Consider the following 23,782-nt stretch of genomic DNA (forward strand, 5'->3'; position numbering starts at 1 on the left):
ACTATTTTAACTCTTTATTTGAAACAAACAATTCCAGAGACAGAAGGTTAGTCGTGACAACAGCTTCTCACTAGAACACAAGGGCGGGCATGGCTCACTGAAGGGACAGGCCAGGCGCCTCAGGACAATATATACAATTTAAACAGTGGCTAAACTGGTGACAGTTATAAAAACACAAAAAGGAGGCTGGGGAACAGCAAAGCCAACAGGGAAAGAACTGGGTACCCCCTTTGCCGGACTCTAATAGTTGTCTGGAACTACAAAGGCAAGATGGGGAAGAGAGAAAATGTAGGCAATCGGGGCAGACCCATGCCCACAGCTCCTCACCTATCTTTTGACCACAGATCCCATCCTGCATGACCCAGGGCCCCCACAGGCTTGGCCTGGCTCTTATGATGGGGGAAGAACGAGAGCGGGGAACCCAGCCCCAACCCAAGTCAGAAGGTAGTTTTTGCCTTGGGAACTCTGTCCATTGAACTAAAGGGAGGCAGTTACAGAAAGGGGCTAAGCATGTTGACACCATGGCTCATGCCAACCTAAGATGGCAGAGAGAGACAAACACATAAACCAAGGGGACAGGAGTCTGCTCCCCATACTTAGAGTCATTCTCTGCCTTTGAGGAAAAGAAAGCATTTGGAAGTTTTTAAATTGCAGCACCAAGGGTTGGTGCTTGCAGGAGTGGGGAGGGGGAACAAGGTGGCAAGGGGGTTCCAACAACCAGTTATCTCACAGGAGGGGAAGAGTGTCTAAGCTCTGTGTTTTAGGTAAATGGTCCCCTCGTTACTTCCATAGTTTCTTTCGTATCTTTCATACAAGACTCTTGAGTGTGGTGCTGGGGAAGAGTAAAGAAGGGAGTGGGCACAGGGCAGAGAAGGCAGCTGGGTTCTTCCCTTGGCCAAACCTAGGAACAAGGGGCTTTACCTATGTGAGGTGGGTCAGGAAACCCAAAGCCAACAGGATCACCAGAGCTATTAACACTCTACCCAGAGTCTGGCCCCAGGAGAAGGGGCTTACTCTGAAGCATAAAGAAAATGGCCTAGCTGGCTTTTGCCCATCACTGGAGACCAGCCCTTGAATACAGAGGACTGGGGCCCCGTGGTTGTCAAGTGGTACGGAAGAAGGTAAAAGCCAGGGGTTCCTAGGGAAGGCAGGGAATGGATGAGTAGAAAAGGGCAGTGAGGGCCCTTCAGAATGAGTAGCATTGGTTCCTGGACCAGTTGCCCTGTGGGATGTGGCCACAGGACAGACACTGGTGTGAAAGATGGATACGGATAGCACATGGGCTCAGTCCAGGTCTTCCTCCCCAGGACGACCCAGCTCCTCGTATATCTCACGCACAGCCAGAATGCGATTGAGCATACTCTCCAACATGCTGCGGTCCATGGGGATCACAGAGTACCAGAGAGGTGACTCAGCGATGCAGGACCGCTCAGGTTGCAGGTAGAACACATCGTTGCGAGTCCGGAGGCTTTCAGGACTGCAATGGTGGGGGTGGGAGTGGTAGAACAGAGATCAGTACCAAGGCAAAGCAGGTCCCTTGGGGCCCTGTGCTAAGGCCATTCCTGCAAACCCGCCGACTCACCATTTTGAGAGATAGAATTCATAGAACTTGACAGGGCAGCGAAGGGGATTCATGCGGTTCTCACGCTGCTCTAAGATAGGGGCTTCATCTTCTCTCTTCCGTTTCCCAGGACCCGTGTCTGCAGAGGAGGCAAATGACACAGACTCATTAAAAGTACAGTCTCAACAAGCCACCTCCAAGAGCACAGCCCAGGGCACAGGGGGAAGGCCTCAGGACTCAAAGTACAGTCTCATAAAGACATAAGGGCAGAAGAAGAGTCGGTCGGTCTGCCCACACCAACCAAACGTCCTTAAGGGTTATCTCTGCACTCCTCCCTAATTCTCACTGCTAGAGCCTCTCTTTACAATCTCCACCAAGCTGATTTCCTGAAGAGGTGATCTCAGAAGTTATACAAACAAACTGACAAAACAGACCCTATTGCGAGGTCGGGCTTGCCTTCCGAGATAAACAGTGATGGCCCCAGCCCCCAGCACATTAGTCCAGGTGGAGGCTCAGGTCCAGAGAAGGGACCTTGGGAACTGCACTCAGATGGGACAGGATTCCAGCATCAGAATGGAAACCAAGGTGCGGTTCCCGTTACGCCCAATAGCAAAGAACTATGGAAAGCCTGTTATTCACCCTGTCAACTCTCCACCACAGTCAAGCCCACCCAACAGCTTCCTACCTGTCCACCAAGCCCCAAAAAAGTAGGCAAGTAAGTTAATTGCCTTGAAATGAGGAAAAGCTGGAAATAGGCAGCTGAGTGACCTCATATTCATGTAACAGCTACTGCCCGTGATACTGAAGGACCAGCTGTTTTCACCCTTTTTGCAAATGCAGGAACGGAAGGCTAGGGAAGCTAGTGGTAAAGAAGAGGGCCAACCTGGCAGCTACGGTGGGGCATGGGAGGGGAAAGCAGAGACGGAGGGGAAAGCAAAGGAAGGGGCAGCCTCGTACCTCGCCCTTTCCTCTGGCGAACTGGGGCGTAGTAGCGGATGCTCACCACCTTGGTGGTGCCCCGAGGGGTGGTACACTTGCGGGACTGCCGCACCACATTGGTGAAGGAGAGCTGCATGTGTTCCTCAGCTGTCTGCAGCCCAAAAAACTTAGTGTTGAAGAACATGAGGGTGTTGAGAAGGACAAAGGGCGAGTAGACTCCCAGCTGCTTACACTCCCAGAGGTGCTCCTCCTCCACTCGGGAGAACACGGTATCTGCAAAGGTCAAGGGGCGAGGTCGGTCAGGAGTTATCGACTACCCAAACCCGACCACTTCTGATCCCACACGCCCTGCTCACAGCATTTACCACACCATACTCATTTGGTAAATGACTTGTATATAAAACCCTGACATCCTGCTACGCTACACAGTAGGACTGGACGGTTTGGTTTTGTTTTGCTTGATGGTTTGTTTTTTGAGTTTCCCCCTGCACTCGGAGCTTCCCTTACCACCCTCAAATCATAGGCAGGTAGATGTACACCTTGACGAGTCCCACAACTGCTTCCTGCGTTCCTTCAACTACCACCCAAACCCAGGCCATCTTTTTTGGTCCCAGACATAGTTCTTCAGACGTAAGTCTTGAGCCCCTCCTCATGTTCAAGGACGGGGCTCTGGCTCCTCTAGCTCTAAACCCTTGAGGCACCCAGCTACATGCTCCTGCCCTCAGACCCTTTGTGAAGAGCGGCAGACCAAACAGCCCAGGACTCTTGGAACGGTGTATTGGAAAAATGGAGGAAAGGATGTAGGGGTTGCTAAGTCCCCATCCCTTACTGTTGGGGAGGAGTGTGGGCTGCCAGGTACTCAGAGACTTGTTGAGTTCTTGAACGAAAGTCAGGTAGTAAAGGTCCGTGAAAATGTTCACCATTCGGTTATTTTCCAGCAAGTACTGGAAGAAGAAAAACAGACACACATAAAGCTAGACTCTAGGTCGTAGAGGAAAGACAATGATGCCAAAGGCCCCACGCATGGTGACCTTGGTAATTAGGAGATGATGGGCAACAAGTGCTTGATTAGAACCATAGTGCTTTTCCCCAGGTACACCTACAACTCTGAGGCACTGAGGCCTTGCTGGAAGAGGAGGAGGCTTGGAGGAGATGTGGCACACCTGGTTCTTCACAAGCCCAGGCCCCTTGTTAGGTAACGCAGGGCTCCCAGTAGGAACTAAAAATTACCCCACCATTCAAGGAGCCAAGCTCTACCCATCCCTCCCCTCCTAGAATGGATTTGAAGATTACAATGAGGACCCAGAGAGCAATGAAGACTGCCCCTTGGCCAACAGTCCTGGAATGCAGCTTTGATTTTAGAAGAGTATTGATATATCTTGTCCTGTCTGGAGTAGCAGATGAAAGGCAAGCTGCCCGCTCAGGGTAGGAGACAAGGTGAGGAACAGGGAGTGGGACAGAATCATTTCTGGTGGGACCCTGCCTACTATGCTGAGTGACAGCAAGTGAGGCAGTGTGTAAGGGGTACCTGTTGGATGCCAAGACACAGGTAGTAGATACTGTCAGGTTCATATCGTTCGCCGTTGGGTCGAGTGATTTCTCTCACAAACTGGGCCAGACCGTAGTTGAGCTCAGCAGCTGAGCAGGCCAGAATATCCTCTTTGATACGCATAGGTTTGGCTGCAGTGATATGTAGTAGAGGTGGATGGGATTAAGGAAATTCCACATGGAGAATTTCATTTCGCTCCACATTAACCCCTTCTTCCCTTAGTCACGTCCAGCTCCACAACAAACCCATCAATCACAAAAAGAGCCCTCAGCCTTGAAACCTCGACAGCACCTCCACTTATTCTATAACTCCTTCCCATCTTCACAGGAGACCCTTAAGTCATCACAGCCTTATCACTCCTAGACATCTTCAGCTGAATCACAGCCCTGCCCCTCCTCCCCTTCCCCTCCTCCACCCCATTCCTACCTCCTTTTCCTGCCTCCTTTCCCTTGGTACTTAGGTACTTACGGCCAAAGCGCAGCTCATCACCCTTGCTGGTTTCTCCATTGGCGTATTTTGACTGCACCCAGCACTTCCAAGCATTGACGCCATAGGAATAGTTGAGTCCAGTACAGCTAGGCTGGCTGCTCATGGAGTCCCGGGAACAGCTCTCCGACAGCACCAGTCGCTTTTGACCCTGGAGGGGAAGAGAAGGGGGTAGAGATAAGGCCAGGGGCACCACGGAAGCCAGTCAGGACAGTGTTTACCACTGGGGCGGGGGGCAGGGGGCGGGGACTGATGTAAGAACACAGTAAACTTCCACAGCACAGATTCCCAGGAACAGCTCTGATGACCTTGTGAACTGGGAGGAGAGCAAAGTTTGACTATATATCAGTATCCACAGTGGCAGAGAAAGGAGGTCAGAGAAGATCAAACTAAGGCTGCTGACTCGGCTGTGAGAGTCCTCCCTGCCTTTTGAGTCTCCATCTCTCTTCTGCTGACTTAGCAGCCCCAGCCCTCACCTTCCTCATGGTTCGGGGTAGGTCTTGTTCAGTAGACACATCCTCAGGCCCTACCAGGCCACAATCAAAGAGGAAGTCTACGCTGGGGTTAATGTCCAAAGGATCTGTTAGAGAGGAAAGGAAGCAGAAATCAATTTTTTAAGATCTCAACCCTGCAGTCTTTCCACCCCACTCTGCTACTTGCCCACGTGACCTGAGATGAGCCTCCCAGACAGCTGCATTGTACTCAACAGGAACCAGCAAAGCTATACCAAGAACATGCTCAGAGGCACACAGAAACTCACAACAATGGGAATGTTTGTAACACTACTGAACTGTACGCTGAAACATGGTTAAGATGGTACATTTGATGTTATGTGCTTTTTACCACAACTAAAAATTTTTTAAAAACACAAACACACAAAAAACAGGACAAGTATAAAAGAGTGCACCTGTCCCAGTATCTCTGGCACTGCTCCCTCTGAGAGGCCCCTAGCACAGGGTCATAAGGAGCACTGTTTAGGGTCATGCTCAGGGTCACAAGCAACACTCCTTTCCTGATGGCACAAATGCTACTGTACTCAGTGGGCACGCCTCTAATCCTACTCACTCTTGGGGAAATCCGCCTCCAAGTCTTGCCCAGGCTCATCTAAGACATTGGCCATCTTGACAGCCATGGCCAGGACATCATCTCGAGCCGGTCCAAACAGGTCGCAGTCTTCCAGAAGTCCCTCTGCACTCTGGTTGCTCACAAGATCTGGGAGGCAGAGAAGCAGGCTTAGTCACTGCAGCTCCTGCCTAGCGCCTTCACGGGCTTTCAGGGGCTAATCCCAATGATTCCCTCATCCCACGAGGCACCAAAATCACCACTCTCCGCCCCCTTCAGCAGAGACAGACTGGTAGCGCCCTGTCTCCTTCATTGCTGCTGTCCATGGCATACCACAAAGGTCAGATGAGGCCTTGTCTAACTCTTCAGCTTCTGCAATCATTTCTGCCATAGCCAGGATGTCGGCCTCCAAGGGGTTGGAAGGGATCTTCACCTTCAGCTCCTCAATAGTCTCCACAATCTTGTCTGTGCTCTCCAAGGTAGTGGGCAGGAACATGGGCACAGGCACCTGGAGGCACAAATCCCAACTGAACGCCAAGAACCATACTAGTGGATGCAAGTGATAGCTGGTGAGAGTAAGGGGGAGAGGTAGGTCTCAATCCTGGAAAGGTAAAGGAGGATCCTGCCAGGACGGGCAGGGACACTTACCGGGATAGGCATTGAGAAAGGCACCGGGACTTTCTGGCAGTATAGATGCATAGGCACTGGCACAAAGATGGGCACTGGGATGGGCAGCACGATCACCTGTGGCTTCCACTCTTCTGCTGACAAGAAAGGGATCTTCTCAGAGCCCCTGCTAGATGGGTCACGCCTGACCCAGGACCTGATGCTAGCTCGTCACCCCTAAAAGCTCTAACACATGCTCAGTGTCACAAAACTGCCCTTGAGCCAAATGCTGAGAGACAATTCTGTGATTCTAGGATAATACACATGATGTTTCAGCCACCCAAGAAACCCCCTTATCTAGCTCCCTGGCACAGGGCTGAAGGCCTAGGACTATGGAATACAGCTTGTGGCATCCAGGTACCCTGGCTCACCTGTCTGACTCCCTTTGGATTTCATCTCCACCTTGCAGGAGATCCCCCGATTCTGCATCAGTGGCTTACACATGGCAGCTTTATTTTTGCGGGGTGTTGCTGGGGGTGGTGGGGGTGGAGGAGGGGTGGGAGCAGTAGGAGCAGATCGGGTCTTCACAGGGATCTACAGAGACAGAGGAATGTTAGTGCTGCCAACTGTGGTACCCTTCTCCGAGACCATCCTTCCCCTTGGCTTGTGCCCTGACCTTGCCCAGATTCCCATTTTCCTCTGGAGTCTTCACGGTGTTGCTATTCTCCACTTTGGTTTGAGAGGGTGTCTGGGGCTTCGATTCAGGAGACTGACCTGTAGACCAAAAAAAATGAATGCTCTAATCTGAGGAACTAGCTCTCCATTTTCCTCACCCCTGTTCCAGGAGAGCTTCATTAAGAGGTACACCAAATGGGAATGGGAAGTCTAGAATTTCCCCTCCACATCATCCCAGACCTAGTCTTCCCTAGGCCCCAGCAACAGTGGCCAAGAAGATTCTTTGCTCCTGGCTGCCAAGAAGAATGAGAAATATTACAGTTTCCCCAATAATCCATAATTTGAGATTTTCCATGTAGATGGCCCTCAGGAGTTCGGTACCCCTGGAGTGGGCTGGGGTAACATTCTAGAAATAACAACAGTCTTCAGTCTTACTAAAGGTAGAGCTTATGCTGATACTTCCTTCTCTATGAAAACTAACCACAGCTCCCACATGCCCCATCCCACCGGGGTAGGAACTCAATCCCTAAAAATACATCCTTTATAGAAAAGCAGCAGAATCTAACTCCAAGAACCTTTAAACAAGACTCCCCCAAGTACCTGCACAGTCTAGAAGCTAAAAGAGAACACAGTACCAGGAGCTCTGGTCAGGGATGAGGTGAAAGCAAGAGAGGAGGAAGAGAGGGGCTGGGACCAGGATTAGAAGAGTCCAGGCCAGTTCTAAGAGAGTGCGCCCCCTGCCTGGGACTCACTGTTCAGGAGGCTCTCAGGCCCACTCTGGGTATCCAAGTTGGGTTGGTTCTGCTGGCTGTAGAAGCGCAGCAGACACTGTTGGTTGCAGAAATGACGGATCTGCCCACGCCAGTGGATGGTCTCCAGCAGCTTCCCCTGGCGCTTACAGGCATGGCACCGGGCAGCCTGAGGGTGTCGAAAGGATGGTCAGACCTGCCTCCCTAGAATGTGCTGGGCCCTTTGCCCTGGGATAAGCCATGCTGCTCCCCTTGGAGGTTGGGCCAGCTGGAGCCCCCTCCCTGGAGATCAGAGCCTGACAGCCCATGCTCCCTGCCACCCTTCCCTCCTCTCTAACGTGCCGCCCCCTTACCTTGCAGTACCACAGCAGGTACTTGCTCTTACAGTCCTCGCTGCAGAAGTCCCAGGTGCTGCCGTCCAGTTGCTCAGTGACTCCGCGCTGGCAGGTCTGGGAGCAGTAAGTACAAGTGATACAGCACAATCCCAGCTTCTTAGTGAAGTCCTGTTTGTACAGCAGCACACAGCCTGGAAAGAGGGCAAGAGGGAAATGTCCAGAGACACAGAGATCTCCATGGGCATGAGACCCAATCTCTCCAAGGTGGTACACCTGAAGCCTCTCCGTAACAGCCTCTCGTGCCCTGAGCCATAGGATGGACGGGGTAGAGCATCCTGAGCAGAAGGCCCTTGCCCCACAGACCACATTCCAAGCGCTCCTCCTTTCTCCGCCATTCTCCCCAGCCATGAGGTACAGGGCCTTCTGCCCCTTCCCCATTCCTTACCTTCGCTGCAGAAGCTCTTCTCTACCCCACTGAATCGGAGTTTCTCATGCAGGAGCTTCTCCTGCCGGCAATGCTCACACTGGGACACCACACCCCGAAGCCGCTTGAAGTCCTCACAGCAATCGCGGCAGCAGAATTGGAACACCTGGTCCTGGGATGGGGGCACAGGGCGGGGAGGACAGAGCTGTGACATCTGGACTTGGCAAGAGCCAAGTGGAAGTACCCCTTCAGACAGATATCTGGTTGTGTGGCAAGGTGTGGGTAAGGGTTGGGGGTCTTACCTGCCAGTCCAAGACCTCAGGCTTGCCACTGAAGAGGCTGTGGCAGTAGTGACAGCTCAGGTGAATGCCCCCCTCAGGGCTTGTGCGCTGGAGGGAAGGAAGACAAGTAAGGGAGGGGCAAGATGTGTGTGGTGGTGGGGAGGGGAAGTCAGGCTTGTTCTCTGCCCGGCCCAGGCCTACCTACCCCAATTCTCATACCCTCTCTAGGTCGCCACACCCTTTATCCCTGGTCCAGGGTCTGGAGTACCTGGAACTTGGTCCAGCAGCTGGGGCTGCAGAATTGGTAGACTGTGCGATCAACCTTGTTGTAGTAACAGGGGTCAGAGAGGCTGCGGCGGCAGAAGCTGCAGGGTCGGGGAGGGCCTGGGGCATAGAGAGAAAGGGAGAGAGAGAAAGAGAAAGGGAGAGAACCAGAGAGAGAGAAAGAGAGAGAGAGCACACAGAAGGTGTAAGGCAGCGTGGAGATGGAACAGGAAATCCACGGGAAGATGTGGTTGGGGCTGAGGTGGGGCAGCAGGGATTACTTTAGAAGAGGGGAGTATGGGAGGTAGAAGGAAGGCCAGCAGGGGTCTCAGAGAAGAGGGCTTTGCACCTACCGGTGAGCCCTGCCTGCTTCACTTTGTAAGAGGTGGTGCAGCACAGGGAACAGAACAAGCTGGTCTTGCCATTACGATCCACATGTGATAGCATCTCAAAGTTCTTACACAGGGTCTTGCACCAGACACATGGGTACACACGTGTGTTTTTCTGTGAGGATGGGGAAGGAGAGGCTGAGGCTGGATTTGTCCCTTCACTTTTATTTTTTAAATTTTTAAAACATGAAATGTTTCAGGCATACAAAAAAGTATAGATGATGATATAACAAAGACCTGTGTATCCACCAGCCAGCTTCAAAAATAAAACATAACAGATACAATTGAAACCCCTTTTATTTGTTTTATTCCTCCCAGCCCTCGACCCATCAGGCACCTTTATTTATCACCCAGGAACCGCACCCCCTTCCACAGCCCCCTAACGCACTACTCCCTCGGCCCCACCTTCTTGTACGCCCCCAAGCAGGTTGTGTTGCAGAACCGCTTTTGTTGGCCCTCGTGGAAGAGGAGCTCGGGCCCAGGGCTCCCGGTCTTGGTGTAGATGTAAGCCCCGCACTGGTCACAACAGTTGGTTTTCAGTCCCTTGTTGGCCCGGAATTTGGAGAAGCAAGAATCGCTGCAGAGCCGGTGCACCACGCTGCCATTGCTGACCTCGTGCAGGACCTGCCACACACACACACACACACCCTGAGCCAGAGCCTGGCCACCACCACCCACCCCAATGCAAGGACGGCCCACCCCGCCTCACCCTAGACCTTCACAGCAGACAGTGGGCCCAGGGACCCCCCAACCTGCACATCAGGCTGCCGACTTGATGGTGAGGTCCTGGGAGGCAAGGAAGGCCAGCTGCACAAAACCTGGAGAAGCTCTATCCTTCAACACGCTCCCTCACGATGGCTGCCTTTCCTCCCCTCGCCCCTCTTCCACAGGCCCTGGCCCCTGCAGCCCCACGATTGCAGGGGCAGGTCAGGGCTGGCCAGGCTCTGTACATCGGCCCCTATCGAGCTTCCTCACCTCTCCAGTCTTCTGGCAAATGCTGCAGCGAGTGGCATCGGCAGGATCCCCAGACTGGGGGATCGGGCGCTGCTGCTGGGCCTCATACAGGGAGAGGCAGACAGATGTGCAGAACTCATGGAAGGAGCCTCCTGAACCAGTCTGCGCCACAACCGAGTCCTTGGTGTTCCAGATCTCCCTGGAGGTGGGAACGGATGTGGATATTCACTCAGTACTATCCTCTCATTTTATCAGCTGCTGCCCCTCCTCTGAGATCAGCAACCACAGAGCCAAACACTCTTAGACCGCCTCCCTAGACTGCCTCTCTCTCTCCCAGTTCCATTCTGCTAGGTTCTTGCCAACATAGTCTCTGTCTCACCCATTATTCCCAGCCTGATCCCTGCCCCCCCCCACACCCTGGGAACCTCACGTACTTCTTGCAAAAGGTACAGGTCTTTTTGCCCGAGGGCTTCTTGGAGAAAGTGGTGAGACACGATGAAGAGCAGAAGAGCTGAGGCAGCCCCTTGCGCTGGTAGGCCGTCTGCCCCTTCTGCAGTGGTGTCCGGCAATGTGCACAAGTCATCTTGGTGCCTACCGAAGAGCGCCCAGCCCTTTGTGCCACACTTGAGCGTAGGGACATGCGAGGAGAGCGCCGGGGTCGGAATGGCACAAAGTCCTCATCGTTGGGGTCATCTACCATGGCATCAGAATCCTCATCTGACACTGGAACTGAGGAAGCAGGGGGAGGGGCAGTGAGCAAAAGCTATGGGAGGAGGTCTCCAACCATCCCCTGACCAACGACCAACGGGCTGCGCAGCTGATACTGGGATCCCCATCCTCACAGTTCTTGCCTTTACTCCCAACCCCCACACTACGTTGGTATCTTAAGCCACTGGTGTCACTCTCCCTTAGTTACTCTGTAATCTCCCAGGGAGAGGAAGGGAGGGCTCTAAGTGAGAAGATTCGGGGACAGGGATGGCATAGCTGAAACAGGAAACTCCATTCTCACTGCTCTTGTTTTCAATTTCCCCCACTGCCCCTGGTTCCCATGCCAACCCAGAGCAGAGATAGGCACTTCACACTCTGTATGGCTCGGCGCTACAGGAGCCAGGCGATCCATGGCCCGCCACATCCCACTCGGTCACACTTCCTCAAGTCCTACTCACTGCTCTCAGTGGAATCCACAACCTCAGGTTTTGGAGGCTCTACTCTTCTAACGCGCTCGCTTCTCTTCTGTACCTTGGAAACATCGGGAGGGGAGGAAAGCTGACACCAGGGGCAGGCTAAAGGGCCAGCTGCACTAGTACAGGGTTTGGGGGTGGGTGGGATACAGACATGAGAGGGGGAAGGGAGAGTAGGGACCCTTGGCCCAGCCCTTAGGAGGAGGGGTGAAAAGGAGGCCGGACTTTCTCCTTAAGAAGCAGTAGACACAAGAGCTCCCTCCCTCCTCCTAACCCTCCTCACACACACCCTCCACAGAACAACATCTGGGAGGGAAAATGAAGGGTCTGTCCTTCCCAGAGCTATAGGGGGAACCAGACTCCTTCCAATCCCCTCCCCCCCTCACCCTTTCAGGCGGCTTCTCACTCGCCTTCCCAGTCAGGCCATCTCCTGCAAAGGAAGCAGAAAGCAGCCTAAATCTCGAGCCTGCCCTCACCACCCCCTCCCTGGCTCAACCCCCGCCTCCATTCCTGGGGAAGAACTTACTCAAAACTGAAAGGGAAAACTCGAGTGCCTGTGGCTTCTTGGGGCCCCTCTCAGGGTTACCTAGAGCTCTGCACTAAGCGGCCGGGGGGGGGGGGGGGAGCTATTCTCCATGAAAACCAAAAATCCTATCCTTCCCACCAGCAATACACCTTTGATCGAGAATTTATAATTTACCAACAAAAACAAACGCAACCACCCAAAGGTAGCAAGGGGAAAAGGAAGCATTAATGTATGGGTAAGTTCCCCTGGACCCAGGCAGTTATATAAGCCCTAAGACCCTGGTGGCAGCCTGGGAGAGGGATACCACTAGGCAGCACAGGGGAGAAGCAAGAGCCGTTCAAGTCTAGGCTGTCTTTCCCCTATCAGAGACACAATCCTAGGCCCTGCATTTCTATCATTCCCTTGAAATTACTATGCTGTTGGTGGCTCCAGACCTAGTTATCATTCATCAAACCCAGAAACCCCACTCTCATCTAGAACAAAACAGCTAGAAAAATCTTAGAACCAAGAAGCCTGGTGTCCTCCCCAAATGCTTAAGGAAGGACCCTGGCACCAAAAGCCCACTGGGGTAAGAAAAAGGGAACCTGTCTCACCAAATCCACTCTTTCCATCCCACCCGCTGAAATTTCACCCCTTTTTCTCCCCTACAGGCTGCTGAGCTTCCCCCCACCCCTACTTTCCTTAATCTTCTTCACCACACACCCCCACTCCTCCCTTCCAAACCCCCAACTCCCTCTCCATACACACCCCTACTCTTATCTCTCCACCCTCCTCCTTCTCCCCTACTTCTTTCCCAAACACACAGCCACCCCTCCTTGCCCCCACCCTTGATTCTCCGGCTGATTAGGCAACCTACCTGGCAAGGAAGGGTGTGCAGGGGGGCTAGGACCCCCAGGTTTGGTCTGAGAACTGTTCATTCCATCCCCCAAAGCCTCTCCCAGTGAAGGGCTGGGGGGGCCATTTGGGCTCTGTGGCTGCCCTTGGGGAAGCTCCTCCTCCTGCCCAGGGGAGCCCCTTCTCCCTGTAGCTATGGAGGTGGTCTCTTCCTCTTCAATATGTGGGGACTGCAAGGTTATTGGAGAATCTGGGGCCAAAGGCTCTAGTAACCCCTCCGGTGAAGAGGGATTTGCCCCAGCCCCTGGGTCAGGTGGCACCACCTCAGGGGTCTGGCCCCCTGGTCCAGGTTCTAGGGTCTGATCGCCTGTATCCCATGCAAGGGTCCCCTCAGGACCATGGTCCACCTCTGGGGGGGAGGGGGCTTTATAGAGCAGCCCCCCCAGCCCCAGCAGCTCAGTGGCTCCATCCAGGACTCCAGGGTCTTTCTCCAGGCCAGCAGGAGTATCAAGCAGGTCCAGGGCTCCTGAGGATGGAGAAGGGCCAGGGGGGGCCCATCCTCGAGTTGGGGCAGTCTGGGATTCCAGTAGATCCTCTCCAAATTCCATGTCTACTGGAAGGTCTCCAGCCAGGGGCTTCTCTGGCAGGGTCAATGGGTCAAACGGACTGGGGAAATCACTGGGGTCCATGAGGATGACTGGATATGGGCTGTAGATTAGGGGTAAAAGAGGGGGTGGAAGAGGTGGTCTTCGCCAGAATTCCTTCTTATATAGGCTCTGGGACACACCCCATCATCCACTTTGATTTCTCATGGGCAGCCCCACCACAACCGACAAGCATTGCCACAGGCTTTAGGCCAAAAGACCACTCCCCCCTCCCCCCACATACAGCGCCCCCTGTGGGGAGAGGCGTTCCCACCCTGGCCCTGTGCCCACAGTCGCCAGGCAGTCGGTCCAGGCAGTCGGTCGTTCCACCCGCCCGCCTGCCCCGCCACCCCACTGCAACTCCCAGTTCCCCTCCCCCCCTTACCTTTTACCCCCCCAACTCGGGCTGAACGCCCCCTTAGAGTCTCCCAGGGCCGTTGCCACCAGGAGCCTCTCCCGCCCCCGCGATCTCAGTTTCTATCCCCTCCCCTCTCTCCTAGAGCCCCCCAGCTCCTCAGTCTTTACCCACCCTGTCTGGCCCCACCCCCCCCCCCCGCGTTGCACGGTCTTCCCTCAGCCCTTTCCTCGCCCCCACAAACTGCCCTTCCTAACCCCTCCCCCCCAGTTACCTTTCAGGGTCGCCCACTTCCTCAGCTCCGTCCCCCTTTCCCACTGCTCCCCCAGTTCCTCCTTCTCCTGTTGCCCACCCCCCACCTCAGGCATTTACAGGAAGACATTTTGGAGCTACGATCTCTCCTCAGACCCCCCTCCCGGCTACTGCGAGATCCCGCCTGCAGGTTCGGTTCGGCTTGATCAGGCCCGACCCCTACCTGAGGCAGGGTTAGTGTAACGGCTACAAGCCTAGAACTGCAGACAGCGACGGCCCCGCGCTCCTTCTCCACCTCCCTCCCTAGCAGCCGGGACAGGGGTCGCGGCCCCTTTAAATGGCAGCGCCGCTCACAGCGCCCAGCGCTCTGCACCAGGCGGGCGGGCGGCGCCAGCAACCAACCCCATTGGCTGGCTCGAGGAGGGGGCTCGCGAGACAGCGCCGGCCCCCGGCGCGAGACTCCCAGCCCAGTGGCTGCCTGGAAATTGCGGAGTGGAGCACAGTCGTTGGAGATGGAGCTTGAGCCCCCGCCCGGGGCCCCGTTAGTTGAGGAGGAAAAGATAGCCTCTGGAGCCTTCAAGCCTGCCCCCGGGAGAGGCGGCACCCCCTTTCCACCGAAGGGCCGAGTACACTAACCCACAAAAAGCAGTTCTACGCACCTGCTTCCCTTACCTGGTTCAAGAGTCTGGCCCCTTCACACCCGTGCCCGCCCTACCTCCTGGAGCCCACTCTACCCGTGATCCCCTCCTCTCATTCAAATGGTTCCCGGACCCCTCCCCCTCCCCGTGTCTCTCTTCGCTTCCCACTCGTGTTCAACCCCCCGGCGTCCGCCCCCCTCAACAGTCCCTACCTACGCCATGCAGCAGGCGCCTGCCAAGATTACCCTCCCCCCAACCCCACCTCTCCGGGGCCCGCCCCCTGGGCGACTGTTGGGGTAATGAGTGACAGCGGAGGGGGCAGGCAGGGACCCAGCCCTCACGTGCCCCTCCTCCCCTTGTCTGCAACCTCGGGCCCCCTAACCATTCTGAGAGTCACAGTTGTGGGGTGTCTTAAGCTGGGTCTCCAGCCACCCAGGGCGGGTTAAATGGCTCTGGCTCAGTGACAACGCCTTTGCAGTAACCGTTACTGCCTGATGACCCCAAAACCAGTCCTGCAAAGACACTCCCCCCACTCCCTCAACGGTCTTAGGGTAAGTTCTGGGATCTTCTCCCTGAGTCTTCCTGCAGGAGCTCTCTGCGTTCTCTCTTCAGTAGTTTTTCTCACCAAGGCCAATAGCTCTTCCCCCTTTCTCTGTCTGTCTCTGTCTCTCTCCCTCCCTCTCTCTCTCTGTCCTTGTCTCTTTCCTCGCTCTCTCTCTCTCCTTGGCGCGCACTCTCTCTCCCGATCTCTTTTTGTCTCCGTCTCTGTCTCTGCCTCTCATATGCACGAGCACGCACGCGCGCGCGCACACGCTCCCCCTCCTGGAAGGTCCTTAGCGTGTGGGTGTGGCTGAGGTTGAGGCTAGAGAAGTGGGGTGGGGGGAGGGGGCACTAGCGTTAGGCCTACTGGCTTTAAAAAAATGTGTGCCTGGATTCATTCTCAGTCCCCAATATAGTTGGAGCACTTTACAGTCCCCGCTCCCCACTTTCCCCCTCCAACCCCTAAGGGCTGGAGAGCATTTAGTATCTGAGATCGTAGAGAAGGCTCAGACTGGAAGGGAGTCCTGCCGCAGACTTAGGAACGCTGTAGGTTTGGTGTCCATTGCCTACTCTAGCCTGCCTCTTTGCTCTGGGCCTTTCTTCTTTCCCACACTAAGCCTCTCCTAGCCTTACGGTCCTCGGGAGTTTTAGCCCTCCTTGTCTCATTCACTTTCCCAGAAGCCTTATCCTTCCTGTCTTCCCACATGGCCTTGAGGTTATTATCTTTGCTCTCTCCTATATACCGAGATAAAAGCAAGAGTTTTCCCCTTTAGGTTTCCCAAACCCAGCTTTCTCTTTATCTTAACGAGTATTCTGTGTACCCGTCTCCCACCATCTGCTTATTTCTATGTCCTTGTACCTCCCTTTGCATTTTCAATTTGTTCCATCTCAGTTGGGCCACCTCTTTCTTTTACCTTGCCTGCCCTTCTCAGAGCACATGCGTGGATCCTTGACTGCTCTGGTTGTGGAGAATGCCTGGTTTCCGGGGCGGGGAGCGGGTAATGGTGTATTATTAATTCAGAGGCAGTGTGGTGGTGGAGTAAAAGTGTGTGGTTCTAGGGACAGACCAGGATTCTAATCTCAGCTCTGCCTGCATTTTAGCCAGTTGACTTTGGACAAGTCACTTGTCAAGTCACCAGGTCTTAGTTTTCTCATCTTTAAAACAGAGATAAGAAAACCATCTAAATGTCCAATAATAGGGGATTGTTAAATCAATTTTGGTTATATTCATACAATGGATGTGGTCCTTAACAACTACATTAAAAAAAACTAATGACGCAGAGCACGGAGGATTTTTAGAGCGGTGAAACTATTGTGTATGATACGATAATGATGGATGCATGTTATTATACATTTGTCAAAACTCGTAGAATGTACACCAAAAGGGAACTCTCATGTAAACTGTGGGCTTTGAATGATAATGATGAGTCAGTGTAGGTTCACCAAATGTATCACTCTGGTGAGGCATGTTGATAGTCAAGGGAGGCTGTGCATGGTGGGGGGGGGGGGGCGGAACAGGGAGTATGTGGGAACTCTCTGTACTTACAGCTCAGTTTTTCTGTAAACCTAAAACTGCTCTAAAAAATAAAGTCTGCTAAAAAACTGACACACAAAAATGCTCCTAATATAATGTTACTTTTTTTGGTTTTTTGCAGGGAAAGATTTGCCCTGAGCTAACATCTGTTGCCAGTCTTCCTCTTTTTTTCCCCCCCAAAGCCCCAGTGCATGGTTGTGTATCCTACATGTAAGTCATTCTAGTTCTTCCATGTGAGCTGCCGCCACAGCATGGCAACTGACAGACGGGTGGTGTGTTTCTGCAACCCAGAAACAAAACTAGGCCACTGAAGCAGTGAGCACCGAACTTTAACCACTAGGCCATCAGGGCTGGTTCATATTGCATTTTTTTAAAAAGGAGTTAAAATATGATACTAACTTTGTGGAGAAATTCTATGTACACATATGCATAGAAAAAGACTGGAAGGAAATACTGGAGATAATAATACCTCATAGGGATGCTGTTACAATTAAGTGAGATGTATACTTGCCTGACATATAGCAGGTGTTTAATAGATACTGGTTACTATTATCATAAAAGAAATATATCTGACTTCATGCATGGTCTGGGACTTCACAGCCTGGAGCCTTCATATCCTGAAAATACATGATTTATTTTTTGTCTTCAACTAAGCCAGGAGTGCCCACAGTTGATAGGTTTGCATATGTATCAGCCACAGATGAAAGGCTCTAACATAGAATGGGCTGGTAATGGGGGGATGGAGTGTTAAGTAAGAGTTTTGGCCTGCAATTCAACATTCTTGTTTTCAGCCTTGTTATAGTTATGGCGACGTAGTCTTCCGTTCCGTTCCTTGTTATTCACTGTTTATAAAGCACTCCCAAAGTGCTGTAACCACTATAAGACATGTAAAAACTCAGTCCCTGTCCTCGTAAGAGTTCTTTCATTTTAATTATATATATATTTTTCTGATTACAAAAATTTAAATATTCACTATAACAATTTTGGAAAGCATAGAAAGTCTGAAGAATAAAGCAATAATCACTCATATCCTATTATACCTGGAGATAACCACTGCTCTTTTTGATGTATGTCCTTCCAGTCCTTTTTTTGCATTTTTTTGCAAAATTGGAATTATCTTCTACAATATGTTTGTAACCATCGTAGGCCAATTCATACTGACCCTCTTGTATCCTATTATATCACTAACAATGTTGTATCAAAAGTTGTTTTGTAGGGGTAATGAGTAAAAACTGCAAGTCGTGTAGGTGGAGCGTGCTCAGAAGATGGAAACCTTGTCCTCAGATGATCTCGAGCTGCCTAGGAACCAAAAGTTCCCCAACTACAGAACTTAATGTAAAGAAAAAGTGGAATGGGGAACCTAATAACAAGCGAGGGGTCCCTTGGTTTGTAGCATATCGGACTTATAAGACTGTTACACTTTCACCCTCCAATAAGATTCCACCAAGTTAGCATTTTGTATAACTACTCCCACTCCCAGATCCTTAAAAGTTTGGCCCTGCTTCAGCTCTAGCAGACAGATTTGAACCTTGCCTCCTGTCTGCTTGCTGGTTGGCCACGCAATAAAGCTCGCTCTTCTCTCAAAGGCCAGTGCTGTAGTATTGGCTTCCATTCACATTGGGCAGCTAGCCCTTGCTCAGTAACAAATTTGGCGACCGCAAAGGGACTTCTGGTCTTTTGACTGTCAGCTTGAAGCTTGGTGGCCCCTCAGTGGAGTGCTGGCCCTCATTGTCAGCCTTCACTGGCTGCCTGGACTGCTTTAGTCTAGAGATTCGACTTTTGGGATGCTGCTTCCCCACCAAAGCACCACCAGCTCTTTGGCACTACTTTCTCTTTTGAGAAAAGAAATCACTTCTGGATCAAGACATCTCTGGGTGAGTAACATTAAGAAAGTGACTATCCCTTACCTTGTCTCTCTGGTGTGATCCCCTGGAAATATAAGTTTGACTTGTATTCTAGGGAATCCTGGAGAACTGAGTCCAGAATCTTGGGCCTGGACCTGGGATAATTAGAGACAGGATAAAAGGTTCACTCACGATTTGCTCCTGGTAATCTGGTTCTGAGTTGTCCCGGTTGGTAATCTGGCTAGCATTCCGATCTATGTTATAGGTAGAATTGTATTGTGTATTATTGTGTATTAATGTTGTTTATCTAAATTGAATTGGCTGTTTGGGGACTGGGTTTCTTGGTGACCATAACAAACTCCCTTTAGGAATTAACTTTATGAGGGTCTTCTGACTCCATCCTTTGGGACGTTCCCAGGTGACTAGGGACTTTATGGAGGTGTTGGGGCATCTGTCTGTGACATGTAATGGTCTCATAGGGAACCTCCCCTGCCGAAGAATATACTTTACAGAACCTTCATTGTTCACGGCAAAGCAGTCAGCAGCAGCAGCTCACCCAGGGCTCACTTGCCTGAACTTTGTTGGTGTTGGGACACATACAGGAAACAACTGACCCCTTCGTCATTCTTGGGGGAGTTATTCCTGCAAGCACCACGCTATCAGAATGTAAACACCATCCCCAGAAAGACCTTGTTTGTTGATGCCACCTAGGAAAAAGCCCCCTTAAAATGGGAAATGTAAATGGCATACCTAATTGTAGCCCATTGGGCTGCATTCTTCAAAATCGAGTGATGTTCAGTAATAAGCCCATGAAGAAAAAGAGAATGATTTTCTTTTCTAACATGGCCTGGCCCCAGTACTCATTGGGGTCAAATGAGGTGTGGCCTGAGAACGGGTCTTTGAACTATGATGCCATCTTGCAATTAGACCTATTCTGTAAAAGAGAAGAGATCCCCTATGTGCAATCTTTTATGTCTTTATATCAAAATCAGAATTTGCAAAAGAGATGTAAGATCCTGATTCAGAGGGAGGATCCGCAGAGAAAACCTGTCTTTCCAGAATCAAAATCAGAGGACGACCCTGTCCTTCCTCATTTGCTATCTCCTGTAGCGCCTCCGCCATATGCTGGGAGCATGGTTGGAGAGGACCAAGAAGGGCACAATGAACCCCTTGAAGCTTCTGGCTCAGCTTTGTGCCCCCCTTTACCCTATAGGCTGAAAGGAATGGTCTCCCCTTCTCATAGCTGTCATGGGGAATGTTCCACCCCAGGAAGGGCAATTCCTTTTAAGGCAAGTCCCTGCGGGTCTCAATGACCAAGGCCAGCCCAGAGGGTTTTTGTATGTACATTCCCCCTTTTTGACTTAGGACTTATACAATTGGAAAAACAGCATGCCTGCCTACCGAGATGATCCCCAAAAGATGGAAAGTTTATTTATGTCCATCTTTGCTGCCCATAATCACAACTGGAGTGATATTCAGGCCCTCATGAATGCCCTCTTCACTCCAGAGGAACGTGGGATGGTAATGGACAAGGCTCATCAGGAGGCTTAGAGACTTCGTGAGTTACAAACTAACAATCCAATCAGTGTTCCAGCAGTACAGGCCATATCCGGGGTTGAGCCAGGCTGGGACCCCAATGACCCTGGAGGTCAGGCACGGTTAAATCATTACAAAGCATGCTTAATAACTGGGATGCAGGAGGGCGTCCCAAAACTGGAGAGCCTAAATAAGGTCCAGGGGGTATAACAGGGACCAAAAGAAAACACTTAGACCTTCCTAGAGAGAGTCTTTGAGGCTTACACAAAGTACACTGATATTGACCTGAAACATCCAGATAACATGAGGCTAATCAATGACTTTTATTAGCCAAAGTACCCCTGACATAAGGAAAAAATTACAAAGACTGGAAGGGGGATTAGGGATGCCCATGTCTCAGCTTGTTGAGATTGCCTTTAAAAATGTTTAACAGCTGAGACCAGATACAAGAAAAACAGAAACAATGGGAAATGCAACAACAGGCTGCCCTGCGTTCCACAGCAATTAGTGGCAATCAACCAGAATCACAACCACCTGCAGGAAGAGGCGGAAAACCATGGATAAGACCCCCAGGGCCCTCTTCTTCCAATCGTCCTGGGTACCTGACTCTGGGACCTGGGCAATGCACCTATTGTAAACAGGAAGACCATTGGAAAAGGAAATGTCCCAACCATTCTCGGAAGTTGAGAGAGGAAACCAGTGTGCCTGACCAGATGCCCCAATTTACAGATAGTGACCAAGAATAATGGAACCCCAGGGGCTCCTCTAAATTCTGCTAGCATTATTGACATTTACCCAAAGGAACCCTGGGTGACAATTGCCATGGGAAGAAAACTTATAGACTTTCTAATTCATACAAGAGCTACTTATTCTGTTCTAAACCCCAGACAGGCCCCCTTTCCCTCAAGACCACATCCATTACTGGTCTATCTGGGGAAGTCTCTCATAAACCTTTCCTACAGCCCCTTGAGTGTCACACAGGGAAAACATAGCTTTCTGTATATGTCCAACTGTCCATTCCATTGTTGGGACGAGATGTACTAACAAAGTTAAATGCCCAATTGACTTTTTCGCCAGAGAAAGTAGATATTAAAGTCCTCCCAGAACACGCCTGCATCCTCCAAGCTGTGCTGTTGCAATTGGAAGACGAGCCTCGATTAGAGTGCCCTGAAGAAGTTCTATGAAAGGTAAGAGCGGTTGTTTGGGCTGACAGGAGGCCAGAAGGGCCAAGATGGCTGATCCAGTAATGGTAAAACCCTGCCCAGGCACCAAGATTTCAAATTTGAAACAATACCCTTTAAAGAAGCATGCGAAAGAAGGTATAAAGCCCCTGATAGCTACCTTTCTTAAATGCCAATTAATCCGACCATGTCAATCCCCATATAACACTCCCATCCTTCCCATACAAAAACCCAGGACCAGAGACTATCGTTTTATACAGGATTTGAAAGCCATTAACGAAATTGTAGAGGATATACATCCGATGGTGCTGAATCCTTATACTCTGCTTACAACTTTATCTGGAGACTTTTGCTGGTTTACAGTTCTAGACTTAAAAGATACCTTTTTCTGCGTACTCCTAACCCCTGCGTCTCAGGAACTATTTGCCTTTGAATGGGACAATCCAGAGACTAGTGTAAAACAATATTGCTGGATGGTACTCCCACAAGGATTCAAAAATGCCCCCACCATCTTTGGGGAAGACCTAGCCAAGGACTTAAGGGATCTCCAGTTAAATGAGGGAGTCTTACTCCAATATGTAGATGGCATACTGATTGCCAGTGAAACTAAGGAAGCTTCAGACCAAAACACAATCCTTACTTTAAACTTTCTGGCAGAACAGGGATATAGAGTCTTCAAGGGGAAGGCACAAATTTTTCAACCAACTGTAAAATATTTAGGATTTGAGTTATCAAGAAGACAAAGAAACTTATTACTGGACCAAAGGGAGGCACTTGCTAGGGTGGCTGTCCTCACCACCAGAAGACAATAGCAAGGATCTTTAGAAATGGCTGGGTTTTGTCATATTTGGATTCCTAATTTTGGACTTACGGCCAAACCCGTATATGAAGCTCTTAAAGGAAATGACTATGAGCCATTAGACTGGACTACAGAATGCCGTAGGGCATTTCATACCATCAAGGAGAAACTTTTAACAGCCCCAGCACTTGGTCTCCTGGACATTAAAAAGCCATTAGCCCCAGCACTTGGTCTCCTGGACATTAAAAAGCCATTTGATCTTTTTGTGCGTGAAAGACAAGGAGTAAATCTTGGAGTGCTAACTGAGAATTTAGGTGCCGCCAGAAGGCCAGTAGCTTATTCTTTTAAATATTTTTTTAGGGGCTGGCCCCGTGGCTGAGTGGTTAAGTTCACGCGCTCCGCTGCAGGCGACCCAGTGTTTCGTTGGTTCGAATCCTGGGCGCGGACATGGCACTGCTCATCAAACCACGCTGAGGCAGCGTCCCACATGCCACAACTAGAAGGACCCACAACAAAGAATATACCACTATGTACTGGGGGGCTTTGGGGAGAAAAAGGAAAAAAATAAAAAAGAAATCTAAATATTTTTTTAAGATTGCCACCTGAGCTAACACCTGTTGCCAGTCTTCTTTTTTCTTCTTCTTCTTCCCCAAGCTCCCACCCCATACATAGTTGTATATTCTAGTTGTAGGTCCCTCTGGTTGTGCTATGTGGGACGCCACCTCAGCATGGCCTGATGAGCGGTGCCATGTCCGCGCCCAGGATCCGAACCGGTGAAACCCTGGGCCGCCAAAGGGGAGCACATGAACCTAACCACTCGGCCATGGGGCCGGCCCCCCAGTAGCTTATTTTTCAAAACAATTGGACATTGTAACTCAGGGGTGGCCAGGTTGCCTCTGGGCTGTGGCCACAACCTGTGACCTTTTATAAGAGGCTGAAAAATTTACCCTGGGCCAGCCTACTATTGTGCACACTCCAAATTGTGTGCTACCTCTACTTGAACAAAAAGGTGGATATTGGCTTACTTTAGGAAGATTGGGCAAATATCAGGCCACACTACTGGATAACCCAAATGTAAAATTAAAGGCGGTATCTACCCTAAACCTGGCCACCCTGCTCCCCAGGACGACAGGAGAACCTGTCTACTATTGTATACAAATAATTGAAGAGGTTTATTCTAGCAGAACTGACCTGACTGATCAGCCTTTGGAAAATCCAGACATGGAAATGTTTACTGACGAGAGCAGTTTCATGCATCATGGACTCTGGAAAGCCAGGTATGCAATAGTAACTCATCAGGAGGTCCTAGAAGCGAAAGCCCTCCCTCCAGGTACGTCTGCCCAGAAGGGAGAGCTCATAGCCCTAACAAGAGCCCTGTATCTTGGAGCTAAGAAAAAGGCAGCCATTTATATAGATTCTAAGTATGCCTTCTCTGTCATGCATGCACATGGGGCCATATGGAAAGAGAGAGGTCTGTTAACATCAGGAAGGAAAGAGATTAAACATGCAGAAGAGATACTGGCCTTATTAGAAGCTGTTATGATGTCAGAAGAAGTAGCCATAGTATATTGCCCAGGCCACCAAAAGACTGACAGTTATATAGCCAAAGGAAATAATTTCCCAATCAGGCTGCACAACGGGCAG

General features: G+C 51.0%; 1 protein-coding gene and 1 long non-coding RNA gene across 14 annotated transcripts in view; one reads left to right on the forward strand and one right to left on the reverse strand.

The window, feature by feature from the left end:
- ZMYM3 (zinc finger MYM-type containing 3) lies at nt 1–14,983 on the reverse strand. Of its 12 annotated transcripts, none has more exons than XM_070604078.1 (25): nt 14,917–14,983; nt 12,838–13,523; nt 11,842–11,885; nt 11,441–11,513; nt 10,709–11,003; nt 10,296–10,473; nt 9,726–9,944; nt 9,285–9,435; nt 8,936–9,051; nt 8,689–8,775; nt 8,408–8,558; nt 7,981–8,153; nt 7,631–7,796; nt 6,880–6,977; nt 6,635–6,797; nt 6,246–6,358; nt 5,931–6,105; nt 5,601–5,747; nt 5,012–5,115; nt 4,518–4,686; nt 4,029–4,180; nt 3,330–3,444; nt 2,519–2,773; nt 1,583–1,700; nt 1–1,477 (listed from the first exon to the last, which is right to left on the reverse strand). In XM_070604078.1, exons 2-25 carry the CDS (start codon nt 13,502–13,504, stop codon nt 1,285–1,287), a joined length of 4,122 nt encoding a protein of 1,373 aa, XP_070460179.1. In that variant the 5' UTR covers nt 13,505–13,523; nt 14,917–14,983; the 3' UTR covers nt 1–1,284. The 12 variants fall into 12 exon arrangements, with proteins under 12 accessions (XP_070460179.1, XP_070460177.1, XP_070460184.1 ...); XM_070604076.1 differs by having other exon boundaries at nt 6,246–6,361; XM_070604083.1 differs by having other exon boundaries at nt 11,441–11,507; nt 14,917–14,979.
- The window catches only part of LOC139080981 (uncharacterized), a 14,083-nt gene continuing 5,265 nt past the window's right edge, over nt 14,965–23,782 (forward strand). Inside the window, exons 1-4 of one of the 2 annotated variants that reach the window (XR_011535877.1) lie at nt 14,965–15,255; nt 16,900–18,652; nt 21,236–21,345; nt 23,320–23,415. This is a non-coding gene — a long non-coding RNA (uncharacterized lncRNA). The remainder of the gene's footprint in view (nt 15,256–16,899; nt 18,653–21,235; nt 21,346–23,319; nt 23,416–23,782) is intronic. The other variant, XR_011535876.1, reaches the window with a different exon arrangement.

This window comes from Equus przewalskii, chromosome X (genome assembly GCF_037783145.1).
Source record: "Equus przewalskii isolate Varuska chromosome X, EquPr2, whole genome shotgun sequence".
NCBI lineage: Eukaryota > Metazoa > Chordata > Mammalia > Perissodactyla > Equidae > Equus > Equus przewalskii.

Bases quoted from the DNA above. Each gene is read 5' to 3' on its own strand.
- ZMYM3 (XM_070604076.1), bottom strand. From the start codon at position 13,504: ATGGACCCCAGTGATTTCCCCAGTCCGTTTGACCCATTGACCCTGCCA. The intron at 6,362-6,634 runs GTGAGCCAGGGT...CTTTCTTGTCAG, and splicing joins ATCCAAAGGGAGTCAGACAG to CAGAAGAGTGGAAGCCACAG. The intron at 4,687-5,011 runs GTGAGGGCTGGG...CTTCCCCTCCAG, and splicing joins TACCCCGAACCATGAGGAAG to GGTCAAAAGCGACTGGTGCT.